General features: G+C 33.5%; 1 protein-coding gene and 1 pseudogene across 14 annotated transcripts; both read right to left on the bottom strand.

The window, feature by feature from the left end:
- Nucleotides 1-3038: 3038 nt before the first annotated feature.
- Nucleotides 3039-7163, bottom strand: LOC120254170 (annotated as a pseudogene).
- A 1768-nt stretch (nt 7164-8931) lies between these two features.
- Nucleotides 8932-19850, bottom strand: LOC120254172 (nucleolar protein 10-like). Of its 14 annotated transcripts, none has more exons than XM_039262315.1 (20): nt 19636-19850; nt 17719-17807; nt 17096-17200; nt 16336-16461; nt 15742-15884; nt 15216-15314; nt 14953-15044; nt 14304-14404; nt 13759-13849; nt 13505-13563; nt 13252-13372; nt 13105-13173; nt 11975-12027; nt 11759-11867; nt 11364-11534; nt 11109-11267; nt 10292-10384; nt 10039-10218; nt 9748-9959; nt 8932-9605 (listed from the first exon to the last, which is right to left on the bottom strand). In XM_039262315.1, exons 5-20 carry the CDS (start codon nt 15869-15871, stop codon nt 9248-9250), a joined length of 2097 nt encoding a protein of 698 aa, XP_039118249.1. In that variant the 5' UTR covers nt 15872-15884; nt 16336-16461; nt 17096-17200; nt 17719-17807; nt 19636-19850; the 3' UTR covers nt 8932-9247. The 14 variants fall into 14 exon arrangements, with proteins under 14 accessions (XP_039118249.1, XP_039118251.1, XP_039118250.1 ...); XM_039262317.1 differs by having other exon boundaries at nt 17715-17807; XM_039262316.1 differs by having other exon boundaries at nt 19632-19850.
- Between the last annotated feature and the right edge of the window lie 817 nt (nt 19851-20667).

Consider the following 20667-nt stretch of genomic DNA (forward strand, 5'->3'; position numbering starts at 1 on the left):
GAAACACTTTCTTTTAGGCTTAATTCGCCTCCATCTAATTTCAAACCTTGGATGCAAAATGGATTGAATGACGAATTTCCTTTAGGATACAATGAAGACCCTTGAGTATGGTTTGCACTTCCAAACTCAAGCAAAGACAACAATGGCTTTTACAAAGTGAAAGTTTGCTTCTATCTTTTGTGCACTCAAAGAACAAAGCAAATGAACTTGTGAGGAGTTTGTTTTTCATTCAATTAACTTGAATGATGATAGGAGATTATTTTTATAAGAATGAAGTGGTGTTTAGTAAAGAAACACACCACTTCAATAATAAGTGTCATTTAAAAAAACACATCACTTCATTATACCACTTCAATAAATAGACACATTATTTCATTAACGAGACACCACTTCATTAAATAGACACACCACTTTACTAATGAGAAACTATTTCATTAATTAGACATCTTTTCAAATAAAATAAAATAATCATTCATTAATTAATGAAATTACAAATGATAAGCTCTCATTAGTTGTATTACAAGTGGTGTTTATTACATTAATGTCTTTTCATTTTTAAAATCCTCTCACAACAAAGACCCATATACATGTGGACGCTGCGATCACCTATGCACAATCGCTACTTACAGTACTCCCAGAAGGGTGTTCTCACCCTCGAATGAAACTCACACACCCTTGAATTGAACTCACACCATTTGTGAAGTATTTTTGCAAAGACCCAAGTATTAATTTACCTATCAATAGTTAGCAAAATTTGAGGAAAGTTTTTATCAAAACACCTCCACAACGGATAAGGATTGAAGATGAGTAATATGATCCATCTTTATCTTTTTTTTAAAAGGTTTTTATATGTACATTGTAGACCCCTGCACAATCTATATTTAAACCTACTAAGTGTTTATATTAATAATCGAGTTTTTTATTTTTTTTATTTTTTTTATTATTTTTTTTTTTGTGTGTGTGTAAATACATGCTAATATATGGAGGTGGGCACGGGCTAGTTAACCTGGCCCCTGAGAGTAACCCTGCATGTCCAAGTTGGCCAAAGGCTTACCCATAACCAACCAACCTCCTTGGGGCACATCTCAAACCGGTAGGCTGAACACAAACCTCTGGTTCATGGCCAGCCTATCGGGTTTTTAATTTTTTAAAAATAAAATTATAAAATGCATTTTTAAAAAATAATTTAATTGGAAAAATCAATAACAAAATTTTACTATGCCTATGACTTCTTTTATAGGCAATTGCCATGTTATTTTCTTTAGGTTAGTCTCTATGTGGTACTAAATTTGAATACTATAAGGTTTACTTATTGTTTATATAATTTAGTAAAGGAACGCTATTAATAAAAAAAATTGTTGTTGTATTGGCTAAAGTATTATTGTTATAAAAATGATGCCATGAGTTTTTAACTAAAATGATAATAATTTTTTTTCAAAAAAAAAATTTTTTTTTGAAATTCAAAAATATTTTAAGATAGTTTCATATAAATCCCAATAATTAAAAAAACTTTATAGTTATCCATTCATTTTTTTTAATTACTTATTATGGCATATTTTTGTAATATTTTTAAAACCAGATATTAGTTGAAGAGGGATTAAATGTAAATCTTTTTAAAATTCATTTGATTGAAAAACATCATTAGGCAGTGCGCGAATTGAAGATATCTTACTAATGAGAAATTTATTCTTCTATAAAAAAAAACATTCATATATAGAAATGATAAATCTACAAATTCTTTTTTAAATAATAATGGTTTTTCCCTAACGAGATAGTTGTTAACATTAACTCATAGTGAATATATTTATTCTAATTTAGACTTCTTTTAATAAAATATATTGTTAACGTGAAAATGGTTAAAAAAATGTATAATTAAAGGAGTTCTTTTATAAATTACTTGAAAACTTTATTATTAAATTAACGAAAAAAAATTCAAGTTAATTATTTGTTAATCATGATTTCAAATAATGTTATGATTTTAAGTCCATAATTGTTTTAAAAAACACAATATTCTAGAAATTCCATTAAAAATACACAAAAATTATTGTAAAAATATTTACGATTTTAAATAAATAATATATTTATACTAGCACACACCATTAAAATTAAATTATGTTGTTTTGTATAACAATATTTTTCTTTATGAATAGTTTTGCATAAATTTCATTCATTTTAAATAATATAAATAATAGGGGTAAATAATAGTTATAAAAATAATGTATTTTAATTGTAAAGGATAGTTATTTTTAGTAGTAATTCATCACCAACTATTTGTAGTTCACTTGGTTAGAAGTTCTCAACACCATCAAGAGCTTGGGTTCAATTCATGGCCAAAGCATGAGTGTTATGGGTGTTTTGACCAACTCGATTTACATGGATTTATTTAGCTTGAACATCAAATCGTTTTTTTTTTATCTGTCATTTTTTAACATCAAGAAATATTTATTATTTTTTTTTCCAAAATAAATTATGGGTAATTTTAGAAAAATAACTAATTTTTTATTAAATTATGTGAAACAATCAACTTTTTTGGTATGTAAGATTCAGTTATTGACGACAGATAAAAAGAAACGAAGAGAGTAAATAATTTTAAAAAAAAATTGTTTGCATTCTCTGCTGGAGTTAATATACAGCAATTACCCATGATTTGTGTGCACGTAAACAATTAAAAAATAGCAATAATAATATACAAATAAAATCTAAAAATTATATATTCGCTTCATTATGCCTTTTAAAATGAGTGCTCGTCTGTCACCGAGAGAAAGACCCTCACGCGTTTATTTTTTATACGTATGGTACACCTTAACCTTTTTATCCAATAAATATGGTTTATTTATTTGTATATAATTATTCGAGATAAATTGAAATATATTTTTAATTCAATTTCCATTGGGCAGCTTGTGAAAATTCAAAACTGCAAAGACACATTATATTTGTACTTCTTTGGACTAGACTTTCTAGAATTAGTTTAATCCCAGATTAAACCATAATCCTGCATTTCATATGGACTAGCTTACTTCTAGATTAAAACTCAAATGTAAAAATAATATGATAATTTTAAAATTATAATTTGAAACAATATATAACTGATTCATAAATAAAAAAAGAAACATTTTCTTGAACGGAAACATTTTCTTGAACGACCATGGACCTGCAAAATAGTTCCATTGATCTAATATCAATGAAGAAACTATGATGTGATTTATCAAATTTACCAACTTGTTAACAATTTGAAAACAAAATTCCTCATCAAAGACGATGGCTGATTGTCAAGGTAATAAGACCGACTTCATCGCCATGGCCACCGATGATGAAGAGCTCAGAGAAGTCCGACTTCAACTTTTCTAGTCAGCAGTGGAGACCTTGAGTGATAATTAACCTGCATTTCTGATAATTTCCAACTTACAGGCCCAGAGGAGACATCTTACTAACAATGTTGGAGTAATTTCAGTGCGGCAAATATCATCTGAGCCAAAGAACATGACTACATTTAAGATAAACAGACGATGATAAGTAAGAAGAAATGAAAAGAGAGTTGCAATTAAAAAAAAAAATCAACTTGTAATTGATTAATAGTTTATAGATTTCTTTTGCTTGTCATAAGGGTATGTACAATATAAATTTCAGTGTAAAGCATCTACAATATTTTCCAATTCCTTTTTTCTTTAAAAAAAAAGTAAAAAAATGTCATCCAAGAAAATAGCATTACTACAATAAAGACAAACAGCTGATGATAAGTAAGAACTACAAAGGTCTTAAAATATATCAACTTGTAAGAGATTAAGATTAAGATGTATAGATAGAGCTCTTTCATTTGTCAATAAGGGCACACAAAGTTCTGACTAGAACTATCTCAGGAAGTTCTAGTGTTTTCCATTTTTTTGGGCATAGTAAATGTCATCCAAGTCAAACAGCTTTATTGCAAAGAGAGTTGGACTCAAAACAATCACACATGATATCTTGTGAGATATCAGAATGCATAGTTTCTTAAATTTGTCACAGGGCCTCTACAAGAAAATTTCGAGTTCAAAGGCATCAAAAAAATTAATTTTAGCCATCTCATGACAAGCTAGTTTCCGTTTTTCCCCCTAAAGAAGTTAAGTACGTGGCTTCTATTTAAAAGGGGAGTAATTTGAACTATCATAATGCTACACAAAACAAATAAACAATGGCATTCAGGCCTAGAATGTTTTCATTACCATTACAAACCTCTAGCTTGCACCCAACTAGATTCTGGAGCTGAGACCTTTCAGTTAAGAAAGGACCATCCCTCTGCTTAACGCTACTTATTCAACCAACTAATTAGCTTCTCTGTGGTGATCAGTTCTGAGCTACACTTGCAATGCCCTAAATTCATGATATATCCAATCTAAAGTAACAGTGAGTTCCACAAAAAACTAGAAATTTTCATGATGAGTAGGAAATCAGTCTCCGTCCAACGTTATATAAATATAGTTTTAATCTTCTATGCAACTTTGCCGCCTAAGGGTAACCTCAAATCAATTTTCACTAATGTTAAGAAAAAAACAGGTTATTGGAGGTTATCCTACACCATTTTTAAATTGAAGATTGCGCTCCCAACACAACATCATTCGTTCTGATTGTACTTTGTTTCTACCAAGGGACGGAAAACCCACCATTTTAGCAATAATTACAAAAACAACAGGAGAATTGCTCAAAGTCGTAAAGTAGTACTTGCATTCTTGTTTATAACAACTGAACTAGAGGTGAATGCATAAAGTAGGATACTGGTAGGTGTGCTTGCACTCTTTTTGGGTGCCTTTGAAAGAGGACTAGGGGCCTTCACACTTTAAATTCATAGCAAATCAAAACTAACAGAATTTAAGTCTAAGCCTCAGAGTCACCCATAATGGCAGAGGCAATAATCAAACTTTATGCATAATATTGTGTCCATCTCTTTCTCAACAGTAAACAAAGGAGATTTCTTTCTCGCACTAGGACAGTGAACACCCAATGGTATTTGCAAAGAGAGGAATTACTCTCACAGCATTCAGTCCTTCAAAACTTTCTTCCACGAAAATGAAAAAATAATCCTCAATTTCCAAGAAATCAAACCAAAACGAGATAAACTTGAGCGATTTATAGTGAACCACCAACCATGAAGATCATTACAGCAATCATCAAAGATTAGAAGGAAAATGTGCATAAGAGACTCTGATTCACAAAAATCATATCAGTACTATCTTAAAAGTTCCCCGATTCTCTGATCCTACTGGAAAGATCTTGAAAATGTTCACAGGTGCATCCTCATGGTTTATAATAATAAAAATATGAAAGGCGAAGTAGCATGTCTTCAGATTCAAAGCTAATAGAATTAGGTTGGGAATAGTCATTTCCAGATACAGGGGAGAAGTGATCATAATTGTTAGTATAACAGGAATTTAGAAAAGTTTCATGTTTTCACATGTGAACTTCTACAACTTATTTCCTCCCTAAGAATCTCATATTTCTCTGAGAAACACTTGTATAGCTTTCACTTGCAAGAAGATATGGCATAAAATCAAGCAATTGCCATATATGAGATGTATGAGCATTTTAACTGGCTTATATCTTCTCCATGCTATTTTCTAATGCCTATTACCTGAACTCTCCGCGATAATATGGGGATATAGACTAAAAAATCTAAATGTTTTAAGCATGAAAAAAGCACACACACACACACACTAGAAAAGAGAAAGAGAAAAGGAAAGATATAAAATAGTTAAAAGGGAAAACGAATGATGGCACCTTTGGAAAGTTAGAGGAAACAAGTAGAAAAAGCATAAATTGTTTAATGTTTCGGATTCAATCTCTTGCTATTAAGAAGCTCTAGAAATACCTTCGACTTCTCTGGTTTGAGAGTTTTCGCAGTAATATACACCACTGGTATGATCAATAAAACAAAACGATGCGAACAACCTAGTCATATTGGTAGGAATGTAAACTAATTAAAAAAAGAAATAAAGAAATAAACTAGATGAAATGTGGCATAATCAGCAAAAATGAAGCATCAGCTTGACAATTAACATTGAGGACAAAGCAGCTGATTAAACTGCAAATTCTAAGGGACAGGGAAAATCCTACCCTACTAATGGAAGGCAATTATAAGTCTCCAAAGCACAGCCAGAAATCAAAACGAAAACTAAGTACCTGTGTTCCCACTGAATCATATCCAGCTTCTGAAATTAAGTCCCTCTTTTCAAAATTTGGATACTTAAACTCAACACTCCATACAGAAGTAATCTTTAGCACCGAAATCCGACAAACTTCATTAGCAAAAGCTCATCAAGCTTCATTTCATGTACTTCAAATGCAATCCTCCGAGATCATCACCACAACAGTCTTTGATTTATAAATCATCACGAACAACACCCAAGAACCGATGTATCACAATCTTCTACATCCTCACTCAACGATCTCGGATTCAACCCCAGAACCAGATTCACTGCCCTTATCATCTTCCTCTGCATCACCATTATCATCCCCCAAATAACTATCTCATGCCACCACCACTACTAAATCCATCCCCTCTTCCCATGCTCAACATCCTGTCAAAATTTGCCTTCCTGGGCTCATCAGCACCAGCTCCCCAAGCTTTCTTTTTGCAAGATATAACTCATTAGGTTCTATCAACTCCCCCATCCAGCAAGCCTCCCTCAGGAACACAGTGCGAAGCTTCCCCTGGTTTGATACATAGAAAATCACCCGATATGCAGAAACAATAACTCCTTGAGCTTCTTCGGCAGCCCCATTGCCTCTCTGAACTGAGCGATCCTCTCCAACGTCATCTTCTTCTCCATAGTAAGCGATATGAACTCATTTATCATTGCCACCACCCGCTTCTCCACCCTCTTCTGCGCCTCCAGCGACCAGAGATCATAACCAGAGACGTCCTCATAAGGAGACCAATAAGGCAGCCGCTGCCACTTCCATACGGCGATCCGGTATTACTTTCCGATCTTGAAGCCAGGGGCAAATTGACGGTGAAGGAGAAGCGGAGGTCCTCGGCATCGCCGCCGCGCGATGGCGCAGACAGTGAGGTCGGGACCGTCGGGGGTGGGAGATGATGATCTCTTGAAGCTTGAGAGCGCGGCGGACCTTGTTCGGGATCTCCATGTGGTCTTCAAAGGCGTGATCGCGGAGGCGCTGGAGCTTCTTCGGAATTAAGGTTGATTGAGAGAAGGAGCGCGCGATCACGGCGGTTGTTAATTGCCGGAGGATCGCCGGCGGAACTGATGTTGATTAAGAGATGGAAGCAATCACTGTAGTAGCATTACTGCGTTTCCTTATTGTGGTTTATTTGTATAGAAGCCCCTAAAGCTTTAAAATTATAAATCAGTCCCTTAAAGAAAGAAACAAATCACTGGCCCTAAAGATTTGATAATTATAATAAAGTTTTTTTTTTCCCTAAAAATTTATTCAATTACGTCTATACAATTCAATAAAACACTCTCTCATAGTATCTTTTAATTTTGATTTGTATCTTTTTATTATATTTTTAACAACTCAAGATGTATGTAATTATGGAGCTAATATCGTAATATACTTATATTACTTATGTCCATTATTCAATAGGCCCCGATTATTAGCATTCTGATTAAACACCACAAAAGAAAATAACTCTTGAGACATTTTTTTTTTTAATATTACAAAAAAAAATTTATTTATTAAAATAAGCAAATCTAAAAAAAAAAAATTACACCAAGAATTTCAGAGAAAAGTACCACAAATCTTGTTGCTTGTTTAATTTATCATTAGCTAACTGTAACCTTTCCTTTTAATTCAAACCAAAAAAAATAAAAAAACCATTTTTCACATGACTTAATAAACTATATATTTATATGATAACAACTACCATTTATTAATGTGCAAATATTGGTCATAATCTCTTCTATTATAAGCTAAGAATCAAATCTTTATCTTATTAACCAATGAAATGGCATTGAACAAAATTTAAAGCTTGATTAAGAAGAATTTATGGACTCATAAGGCATTTATTGTTGCTTGTTTTTCCTTCAATTTTTACTGATGTAGAACAAGTAGGAACTGGTTTTCCATTCATTCAAATTTCAGACAAAACAAGAAGATCAAGAGGTAAATTTTCTTACAACTTGGATAAAATGTTCCCAATATGCCGCACGAGCTCATACAAATCAATCACTGAACATCCCCAAATATAATACATAACAAGGCGGTAGTAAACCAAGAGGCTATCATTCTCCCAAATATAAGCAAGCGGTGAATAAGCGCTTCAATTAAACCACCCTTTCAAAATTTTACAAGTTCAAGATCACAAAGATTGGTATACTAAAAAGTCATGTAAAAGTTATCACCACACCACTAATTATAGGCATCAAGTTGCCCCAAGCCACTAATGATGGACATCAAGTCTTTATGCACATATAAATGGCAAGATTAATTTCATCAACTTCATCATGTGAATGGTTTAAAAGGGACAGCTACTTGCACAAAAAAACAGATCATTGTACATTCATAAAAGTTTGTACCTAACAGAACAACTTCAATGTGAAACTCAAGATTGAAATGTATGAAGCAACAAAATTAAATTATCCTGGAAAACCTTGATTTATATCCTGGCATAGAACTACATTACTACAATCAAATTCAGCACCTTCATTCACATAAATATTTGGAAGATATCAGCATTGTTCACACCCACTTAGGCCTAAAATCACAAATTTCATTCAATATTTATAAACATAAAAATCTATAAGATCCTTTAGGCATCATCATCAAGCCCTTCTATAGGGAAAGGAAAATTGGCATCTCTCATAACACATGCACTGGTTTTAAGGAATCAAATTCTCCAACAAACAATTTATTCTCTCAATTTATTGGTAACACTGCAAAACCAAGTTCAATCTTGAGACAACTCTTAAATAAAAATAATTCCCGCAACAAAATTCAATAGAGGATAAACAAGCCAGATCCATTGAAATGTAAATCCAAAAATCACAAAACCCTACAAATCACACTAGAGGATCAAATAAAATGTAAAATAAATAAATAAACACCACAAAAAGTAATGCTTGAATCTATTGTTACAGCATACAAAGATTTCACCCAAAATAAAATTCCAGGAATTGTAGAAACAAAAATGAAACTTTGTGGAGTATTAGATGTTGTGATCTTCCTGGTATTCGTGCCCTTTGCATAGACTTGCTGCAAATCTGGACAATTGCAGGATGAGACATTGCCCAAAAAGACAAGTTCATTCAATTAAATATCATCGCGGAACTTTACCCCGGCCTCTTCCTCGACCTCTACCCCCACCTCTACCTCCATGCTTTACCCTAGCAAGGAACTCTGATTTGTCTAGCTTCAAGCCAAGAGGACGTATGCCCCGGCGCAGCTTTCCATCTTGAGGCTCCTCATTGTCATCTTGTTTCTTTGAACATCTCCTAGGTACAAATGATATTTCCCGTGAACCACCAGGTCCAAATCTCACCACATCATGCTTAGTAAAAGATTGCTGCTGTTGGAGAGCGGCTACTCTCTCACCAAGTGGGAGGGCATCCTCCTTCACAAGAGATACTTGGTTCATGAATGCTTCAGCATGGCGCTCATCCCTGACTTCATACAACCTGCAAGTTCAGTGATTTTTTTTTTTAAATATATTTATCTCACCAAATAGTGTCAGTGAAAAATTAAGCTAACCTTAGATCATATATTAATTTTCATTTTTAATAAATAATGATGTACCCATGTGCATAATGAATCCCTTACCTCACACGTTTGGAATTCTTCTTTTCTTCCTCCTTATCTTTCTCAAAATCATCTTCTGAAGTTGCCAGACCTTCAGAATCACTGTTTCCTTCATCATCCTGCAAGATTGGCTCGAAGTGTTCCTCAATTAAGGATGGGCGCTTCTTGGTAGCTTGCTGTGCTAGAGGATGCAGGGAGAGATACTCAGCTGACTGCTCATCTATTTCAAAGTCCTGCAGAGAATGTAAATTTATACAATAAAAGTGACCAAGAATGATACAACCCCACACACAGGTGAAATGGGAAATATACCTTATCCTCAAACATTGCCTTAAAACGTTCATCCCGCAAGATATCACTAGTTAACCCTTTGTTTTTCTTTTTCTTTATGGTACCTTCACCAACATTTTCTTGTTCAGCTTGTTTGGTTTCTTCATTTTCAAGTAGGTGGGCAGCAAGAAGCCTGTTAACTTTAGGTAATTTCCTCTTGATCTACGAAAGAGAAACGAGAAACCAATAAGATTAGGAAAAAAAACAAAAAAGATGACGCAAAGTAGGAACTTACAGTAATACGAGAAGCACGTTCAGCTTCTATCTTCTCCTGCTTTCGCTTCTCCATGTAGGCATCATATGCAAAAGGATCAGCCAATGCTTGAGCCTGCAAATCAAACATTAAAACAGTCATTTACTTTATAATCAAGTCAAACAACAAAACCAATCATCAGACAATAAAAAACAAATATATACCTAGAGAATGAAATGAACTAGAAAGAAGTAATCGGTAACATAAGAGAAAACATGATACTTTTATGTAGCTAGGTAATATTCTCTTATGCCATTGTGATTCTCTTTACATTTTATTCCTCTTTGTTCATATGATACTTTTAAGTAGCTTGGTAATATCCTCTTTATTCTCTTCCTGGTCCTTTGGCATCATACATACAATTGTCATATGAGGATTGTCCTTCCTTCATTCTTCACTTCTAAAATTTGCCATAGACATCCATGCCACACCATAAGCAAAAGTTCCTAACTTCACTTTTCAGCTAGTTACATTACATAGTTTTCTAATAGTCCCACAAACTTATCGAATGAAGTACAAGTCGCCCTATCATAAATAATTTTGTTTGTGCTAAGAATCACCTATGAACCTCCAAATGGATGATGCCAAGAGTCAGCCAATTGAAAGGATATGCTCATCACTTTTTCCAAAATTGACTGACCTTCATGTTAATAACTAGAACACAACCAAGACAACACCTTCTTCAAAGGATAAACCTTAAACATAGCTTCAGCTTAGCTAACAAAATATGCTAATTTCGAGGGAAACCACAGATGTATAAATAAAGTTAAAAGTTTAAAATGAGAAAGCAATGATTTACCTTTTTATATAGTCTATAGTCTATAAAGAACCCATGCATATAGGCTCTCAAGAGGTTGCTTCCTATCAAATGTGTCAAATTCAACTGTTCAATATCCTTTTTAGTTAAGAACTTGTAGTCATCATATATGCTCGTCAGTGATCCTTCTTCCATTTCTTCCTGTATCCAGTGAGAAACAACATAAAATAATGATCTTAAAGACAAAACTGTAATCTTGAGGTGTATAATTAATAGTAACTAGGGAAAACAGCAAACCGTTAAGTTTTCAAGGTACGAGCACCACTTGGGGGCTGGTCCTAAAGCAGGTATGAAATAAACTGGTATCTGGCTGCAATCCAAAGCAGCCAAAAGCAAGCCACTTTCGCGAAACAAACAAACATCATTGATTGCTCCTGTACTTGGCTCAATACTGGTCATATTATCTCCCTGGAAGAAGGTGAAGAACAAGATATAGCACAAATTGCTACTATGTTAATATATTTTCAAAGAAAATACAAATACAACTGAATTTAAAAAGGACCATGATATACAAAAGATTTAAATAAAGAAAGAAATCGGTGAACTATAGGGCATAAACCAAAAAGAAAGTTCAAAGAGAATTAAACTCCACCACCCAGAAATTTCACATACGAATTACTTAAACTACTCACCGTTTCAGGATCCCAAATCCTGATAACATGGCAATCTGTACTGATCATTTTTGGTTCTGCAGAATTAAGTGTTTGATGCCACTTAATATCCAATATAGGACTACCATACCTACAACAAAAGCAACAAGTTGGTATAAGCAGAATTTAAGCATCATGCTCTCTTCCCTAATAATCCATCCAAACATTTACAATATTAAATAAGGAACAAACACTTACATGTGATCCTTGATCCTAACAGGATTAGACATACGCATGTCATATATTAATATCTGCATAAGATCTTAAAGTAAGACAGGTTTGAGGAAATAATAATACAGGCAATTATCATGAATGAAAACAAAAGTAATTTTAAGTACATAAAGATAAAATTTTGGGGAATGGGATGACTGCAGTGAGGAGCTGGAGCTTAATCCTAGAGAACATTACAAGAGCCAACCCAAAAAAGTGAGTCTACAAAATTCTAAATTGGTAAAACCTGAGCCAAGTCCACTGTTGGGATTTAAAATTTGAATTAAGTCAGTTAAAGATAATGAAAGGTCAACTAAGTTTTGTTTAGTAACATAAAGCTAATTATATGAACTATAAGGCCTTTCTATATAATGATGCTTCATTTCATCCCAATATGACATGCCTCCTACACTCTCCATGTAGTCTCTTCCAAATTACATCTCAAGTTGACAAGAAATATTGAACTTCACTAAACCAAATTCAAGAATAAAAATATAATAAATTTGCAAAGTGTTGTGAACAACAAAGAAACCACACATGCTTAAGAAATAAGCCTATATCCAGACATTATTTCTTTTTTATGAGATTACAACTGAGACATATGGAGGTTTAGGATGTTATGAAATATATATAATAGATGTCTAGCTGCTAATTAGAAATAATGAGAGAAAGGAGGTAATTACTCCTGCTAACTAAAGAATTTCTAGGTTTATCAGCTAACAGACCCAACTACTCAAAATTCAAGAAATATGAGAAATATAAGATGGAAATCGCAAAAGGAAGAACAAACTTACACACCATAAACATATAGGTTGTCATTCCAATGATTAAATGCATTGAAGATCATCCATAAAGTGCATGTTTCGAAAGGCAAGAGTATCCCTTTAAATAGAAATGTATATTATATAATAATATAACATATGATGAATATTATTAGGTGATAAATTACTTGCAACACTCTAAACCAACAACTTCAAAAAGTCATGCATAAAATGTCTATTAGAGATTGCAAAAATAGATTTAAACCACACATCATACTTTTTGAAACGGGGAAGCATCTTTAAATAAGAAAATTTATAAAATAAAATAAATTATACAGAAAATTGATATTATCACACCTTTCCAGTGCTGCTCCCAACAGCCATCTGGTAACCATGAATATCCTCAAACTGCAGTGAAGTAACCTCCTGCAAAAGAAAAATAAAAGATCCACCAGAATAAACCCAAATATTGAAAAGACTAGCAACAATAGGTTAAAGCATTACCTGGTCAATATCGCCAGAATGAGCAGCAGCACTAATCCGTCCAATAGCAGTTTTCTTTCTCATATCAAAACATTCCACAGATCCATCTTCACCACCACAGGCAACAAGACCATGCAACGCACTACATTAATAAAAAGAGAATTATTCATTAGTTTTCATATAACGACTAACTAAATGAATCCAAAATTCCAAGTTAAGCCCAAGAAAAAAAAAAAAAAGACACTAGGAAACAATCAAAAATATATTTGATAACCTTCTTGAAACCACATTTATAGCAGGTGATTGAGTGCTAAGTGATGATAGAAAACGTCCCTGCCAACCCAAAAACAAATTGAAACCTAAGGAATAAGTAATAACAAATAAATGAAGGAAATTCTAAAAATCTAATTTAATTACCTAAAAGATTGGTCAAAACATTTTCACAGTTCAATATTAAGAATGTGTAAATGACGATAATGACTAATTGTCAATTTCTAGCATCAAGGAAAAGTAAAGTCTTGAACAAACCTGTTCCAAATTGATTCTATACAGATCAGGATAGGAAGCCGCACAAAACAAGTCACATGACCAACAATCATAAGCGATATCCCTTCCCATCCTGGCAAAATAGAAACAATCAATTTTCTATGCACAATTCTAGGATTGATGTTTTACATTATATGTTGGTGATCTGATTTTGTAGTGAATTTTAGAAAGGTTATAAATATGCAATGTTATGTGTAGCTTCACAAGGAAAGAATACACGATGTGATTGTCTATTTGTATATATTGAAACAAATCAGCAACAAAAGATGCAGATTGAAAAGAAAACTTCCAATCTCTTAAAAAACCAAAGTATTAGTCCCATCGTGAAAAAGGGCTAAAAAATAATCCATAAACATTTCATTAAAAGCCATAATTCAATTCACACCTAATAAAACCATTCATAAGATAATAGGTTTGTGGGATGAAAATCCCTCATTAATCCACCATGATGAGCAATATGGTTATCTTTAAGATACAAGAAGCATACAAAGCACTACACTGGAATAATCAATATAAAAGAAAACAACCTGGGAATTCGTAAGCTGTAGTAGCTTCCATATTTTGCATGTAGGCATATAGAGCGATCAGCGCATAGAAAAGCAATCTTTGAATAATCATCAGACAGCACCTATTAAGGAAATTTTACATCATCAAAACTCTAAAAAGAACATTCAAAAATTGGCTCCAACGCACAATGTTAACTTCTTCAAGAAATATTTTCCAAGCACAGGAATAAATCTAGTAGGCCTATCTCAGAAACAAGATAACAATGGCAGAAAAAGCAATACCATGGAAGAAGGCACCCCTTTCAAAATGTAACATATGAAAAGTTTTAGTTAAGTTTTCCAAAGATATTTATAAAAACACACCTCCGAGATACCATAATAGAAAGTTTATCTTCAAACACAACCATCACAAAGAGGTATTTTCCTCGATTAAACCATAAAAGAAAATTCGCTTTTTACTGAAATCATCATAAAAAGATTCTTTAGATCATTACAAAGAAGTGTTGTCAAGTCAAAAGTCGAATACTCCTGTGACTCCTTGTTTGAAGCGAACATGCATTCAATTTCCAAAACTAAGTATTTCAACAGCTTTGAACATGAAGATTATCGAGCATAGAATATGCCACATTTCTTCTAATGTGCAAGACATGGAAATTTATAAAGGATGTACCTGAAAATCAATAATTTCTGAAACAAGATGTCTTTCAAACTTTAATGATAGTTCCCTCAATTCATACACTTTAACTTGCGGAGGGTATATACCTAAATGTCAATGCCGAATGATCAAATTAAACATGAAGCCTCCACAAGAACAGAAAAAATGTTAAGTTTACCATACACCAATTTGTACGAATTATACGACTTAGCATACCAAGCTGTGATGCCAGCATCAACTAATGAGCATTGAGATAAAGATTTAAACTCGAAAAATACCTGATGCAACAACATAATCTCCATCAGCAGTAACCTTAATTTTTGTTGTCGCGGTCTCAAACCTAAAATCTTGGATCAAATCCACCCTTTGAAGATAGCCTAGCATTATTTAAAAATTATTAAAGGGAAATTCCACCATTAAACCGGATAGCACCAAAAACTAAACTAACCTATCTGATTATTAAAGGAAGACAACATGAGTGGATATTATTGAATATTTCACAAGGAAACAATAACATGAATTGTTTCTATTCTTATGTTTCCCTAGAAAAGATTAAGAACGTTTGAACTAATTTCAATGAAACAAAGTAGAATATCCTATCAAGAAGACACTGCACAAAATCAAGAACTAAGGATTCAATGTTTAGCAATCCAATCTTCAAGAAAAGCTGCTAAAGACCCTGTCATTTTACTTGATTATACCCAAATACTAACCAATTATGCCAACTTTACTAGTTATATTTCACATAAAAGTATGATACTAACCGACAAAATAATATAATAATTCAAAGTATTATAAAAACACCTTTGTCTTTGCGAAGGGATTTGAGCTTCTTGGGAGTGAGCCATGAGGCCGGAGAGCGTTGGCCAGAGATGGAGTAGAGCTTCACACCATTAATGGAGGTGGAGTTGATCTTCCCACCATAGCTCGCCATGGACGAATGCACACTAGGGTTTGTCACCAAAAATCAAAATGTTATTAATATAAGGTTTTGATATGCATGGTTCATTCATAACAATGTCCAAAAGTTAAAATAATTCTGTGTTGGAATATTATGTGCTTTGATTAACAATGAATAGAAAAAGTTTTAGCGTATCATAAGGCATCAAGACATGCAAGCACCAAAATCAACAAACAGTATTACTAAAGTGTGCATGGAATAAGCATCATCGTTTAAAGAAATACAAAGGTTCTTGCTTTCTTGAACCAAGAGATAAAACCTCAAAATAGTTAATTAATGCATAGGATGAATAATTAAATTCAATTGCCTTTTCAATCAGATTCGGGTTGAACTTCAGATTTAAAGATATTTCCCAGATGAATAGTCAAGTAGGGTGAATGATTAAACAAAACAATTGACAACCAAGTGGAAAAGTAAGTGAAGACTAGGGATGGAACCTGAGTAAGCTGCCAAAGAAGTAGACTTAGGAAGCTGCCAATAGAGCAAACTTGGGATGGAACCAATTAAGCAGGCTGCCAATTGAGTAATAGACTTGGGAAGACTCGGGATGGAAATAGTTTTAGCTGAAACATAAATGAGGACATTAAATATAATACCAGTGATTAAAAAAGACAAGCCAACCAACAATTTGAAAAAGCAATTGAGTTAATGGAAAATACATAATAAGATGAATTCAGTCACTACGAGGATACAATGATGTAAAACTTATATATTCTCTCATCAACTCAGATCGGTAGATGACACTTGTATACTTGCCTTACTTTATTCAAAATATACAACGCATTTAATTAAAATATAAAATATAAAAACTAAAGAAAATCATGTTGGAGTAGTTCCCACACAAAAATGTAATGACATAATCACAAAGAAGACAGATTCAGTGCCTGGATTCTATCTGCTTGGAGATTTGTCACACTTCTATGCCACTTGCTCAATTGTGCTGTCTGTGACTTTCGATTCTTTTTTTGCTGGACACATTGAGATCGCTTGTAGTCTATGATCATGAATCATATCAATTAATTCTAAGTATACAAAAAACCTAAATGACACTACAAATAATTTATTCATCATATGGCCTTCCACCAGAAAAAACTAACGAGACTTCAGGGAAATGCAGGCCTTTGTAAAGTTATTCTACAACGTCCATTATGGCATGATTTTGATCCAACAACAGCAAAAAGAATGGCAATGGCTCACCAGTTAGCAAATGAGTGTAGTGTAATAAATCATTCCCAGCAAGGCCTTCAATCAGATCCCACAATTACTTCTCATCCAGAACCTACCCCTTAAAACTTGGATATCCTGCAAAAGAGACGAAAATAATCATCTTTTTAGACCAAAAAAAATCAATGAATAGATTAAGAACACAATAAATCATTCACCCAGCCAAGCAACTGTACATTCAATGGTGAAAACACACCAAATTCTAAGGCCCTGGCAAGGGACTTTTATAAAGCATCTTGCTTGGCACTGAATTGATCAGATCCACATCATACCCTAAAAGGTGCAAAGAAAAAAACCACCGACTTGTTGCATTTCCCCCAAAAAATCCCAGCTTTTTGTGCGCTTTTGTTGATTTTGGACACAATGTGTTTGTTTTACTTGCACCTTCTAGGCTATGATGTGGATCCGAACAATTCAGTGCAGTTCTCTAATCATACAAGCAAGATGCTTTATATAATTCCCTCGCCAAGGCCTTAGGATTCAGTGTGTTTTCACCATTGAAAATAAAAATATCAATCACAGATTCACAATTATACATGTAAATCAAAATAGATCCATGTGGTGGGAAAAGGACTAAAGGGAGGCATAATACCAACCGAGAAGCTCTCGCCGGTGTTGTGTCTCGTCCAATCTCCAAACACCCAATCCAAACCCGGTGGACACGAGTCCCCAGCACAAGCAAGCTCTTTGAACACAAAAAATAATAATAATAATAATTTTGTATATCATTTTCTTATAATTTATTTCAAGCCATTAATTTAGATGAGTTCTATAGCCTGTGAAGTAGGGAAAGTCAAGTTCATGTAAACACTCACCCACATGGCTTCAAAAGTCTACAAAGTTAATGTTTATTACTAATCTTTAATTAATACAACTATAATATGGTGTCTATAGTTCGGGCACCAAATAAATTTTGAATGTTGATTTGAACAAAATTGCATCCTATTCAACAACTTTGACTTATTAAAAAATGATGTTTGTTAAGAATTATAACTTAAACAATTTCAAGAGAAAGTAAAGTTATTAACATAACAATAAAAGACATAATTACTGTTTTATATGAAACTAAAAAAACATCTTATAAATGATAAAACAAGAACATTTCAAAAGTAGCACCAATAAAGCTCTATAATCTTCTGTTAAGATACACAAGGAAACAGTGAAGTTTGGGCAAAACTTTTATGACTTAGCATACCTAGATTAAGACAATTGATGATTTAAAATTTGCAATTGAAAGCACAACTCATTTTAACCCCCTGAAACTAACAAACTCAAAGTATGATTACAAATTAGATTTCTCTTCTTTGGCAAGATCTTTAATAAGTTATTAAAATAAAATTCCAAGATGGCAAGTCATGGTGATGGGCCTTAGATGAACTCTTGGTCTGACAGGGAACTTTGTTAGATTGAATAGATTTGAATATCCTCTAGGAACAAAAAATTAATCCTGATGTTTTTGGTAAAATGAAAAAAAAAATCACCTAAATCTGAAGGCAATTCTTAACTTAGTGCAACTTAGGTTGGAAAAAACATGAGAGGTACCAACTCCAAAAGTTCTCTAATTACATAAAAGGTAATCTCCCTAAGGTTGTTTCTTCAACACAAATGCAAAACACTCAGCTTCATATATTCTTATGTAAGTTAAACTTGAAAGAATGACCAACCATTTGGGTGTCAAGGCAAAGCGTCTTACATTACCAAATCCATTATCTAACAACCATTAAAGACCACAATTCAACAAAAGGGGCGATGGAGCAAAGGCTTCATTCAAAACATGCTGTAATAAAGGCCACACTAAATGGCATGTTCTTTAAAATATCTTATAGTTCCATCAAGAGTTGATGGTGATAGATAACATCAATATCACAAAATGGATGGAAAATCCATTCTTCTTATTACAGAATAAAAACAGAGAAGATATGTTCTTCAAAGATACGACATGTACCAATGAATATTTTCTGACAAACAATTGAGAAATAGTAGTTAAGTAAAGGGAACGTCAACAGGATCAACTGGTGAACAATGTTTCAAAAGTTAGCAAGTGTGTCATCACTTCGATATTAAACAATTTCACACTAAGAAAAGATTATACCAAAATTTCCATCCGATTTATCTCTTCAGATGCAAATTCCTGTTTGATTCGATATAATTCTTTTTCATGTGACAACTCATACTTTCAGATGGATCATGGATACCAAAGACAACAAATTTATCTGGAAGTTTATAGATTTGGCACAGTCCAGAAGGAAAATCTAATCAAAAACTTAGTAAACCTACAAATGGCGCAATGCACTTTGATGAACTTTTTGAATTAGAAAATAAAAATATTAAACGCAACCATACATGTAAATCAAAATAGATTTTTCCATGAGGTGGGAAAAGTACTAAAGGGAAGCATGGTACCAACTTGCGTCTTGCCTGAGCTCCGAACGGCCACTCCAAATCCGATGAACAAGAGTCCCCGACCCAAGGAAGCACTCCGATCACGGCACCCAGAAGTCCCCGATACCAACTTGCGTCTTGCCTGAGCTCCGAACGGCCACTCCAAATCCGATGAACAAGAGTCCCCGACCCAAGGAAGCACTCCGATCACGGCACCCAGAAGTCCCCGATGTAGGCTCCCAAGCACTCACTCCGATCGTGCCAAGCACAAACCCCCGAGCACACTGACGGCGAGCAAGAGAAAGAAAGAAGGGCTCCAGAAACCAAGAAGAAGATAAGGGTTTGGGCTTATTTTTTATTTAACCTTTTTATAAAATTTATATTTGATTATAAATTCAATTTGAAAAATTTGTTCAAATAAATGAATAATCTCCCTAACACTTTTTTTTTTTTTAATGTATATCCAAAAAAACCCTTGATTTTGACATATTACGAAAAACCCCCTCTTTTATTTTATTTTTTTTATTTTTTATTTTTTGAGAAAGGCGGTAAACGTTGGAACTCAGAGACGAACACGTGAGGGAGCCGTACTCACCACCGAACCGTGCCCTCACCTTACGAGGGATGGGAATCGAACTCGGGAAGCCACGCTCGACACTCAAGACAAACACCCTACACAAAAGACCCGATGTCAATAGACCAAATGGTCGTTGGCAAAAAAAAACCCCTCTTTTGGGTAAATTTTTTAGCATATCACTAAACTTTGGCTCATTTTCACTTTGATCACTGAACTTCAATTTGTATCAATTTGATCATTCAATTTTAATTTGATTTCATTTGGTAGTAAATTAAGGGATTTTGGCCACCAAATGAATAATGTGGCTCTTTTTCGATGACATGGACACCTCTTAATAATGTGTCATGGGAATGATTGATTTAGATTTTTAGAAAGACATCTTATCAATTGAGGGTTAAAATCTTTGATTTATTATCGGTCGAAATCAAATTAAAGTTGAGTGACCAAATTAATACAAATTGAAGTTTGGTGATCAAAGTGAAAATGAGGCAAAGTTTAGTAACCTACTAAAAAATTTACCCCGCCATTTTCAAAGTCATGTAACCTTTTATCTGTTACACCGGTTCACATCCCGAGGACTAGTAAA

This window comes from Dioscorea cayenensis, unplaced genomic scaffold (genome assembly GCF_009730915.1).
Source record: "Dioscorea cayenensis subsp. rotundata cultivar TDr96_F1 unplaced genomic scaffold, TDr96_F1_v2_PseudoChromosome.rev07_lg8_w22 25.fasta BLBR01000374.1, whole genome shotgun sequence".
Lineage (NCBI taxonomy): Eukaryota > Viridiplantae > Streptophyta > Magnoliopsida > Dioscoreales > Dioscoreaceae > Dioscorea > Dioscorea cayenensis.

Bases quoted from the DNA above. Each gene is read 5' to 3' on its own strand.
- LOC120254172 (XM_039262319.1), bottom strand. From the start codon at position 15,871: ATGGCGAGCTATGGTGGGAAGATCAACTCCACCTCCATTAATGGTGTG. The intron at 15,315-15,741 runs GTGTTTTTATAA...AAATAATGCTAG, and splicing joins ATCCCTTCGCAAAGACAAAG to GCTATCTTCAAAGGGTGGAT. The intron at 10,385-11,108 runs GTAAATCATTGC...TTTGATTTGCAG, and splicing joins ACTATAGACTATATAAAAAG to GCTCAAGCATTGGCTGATCC.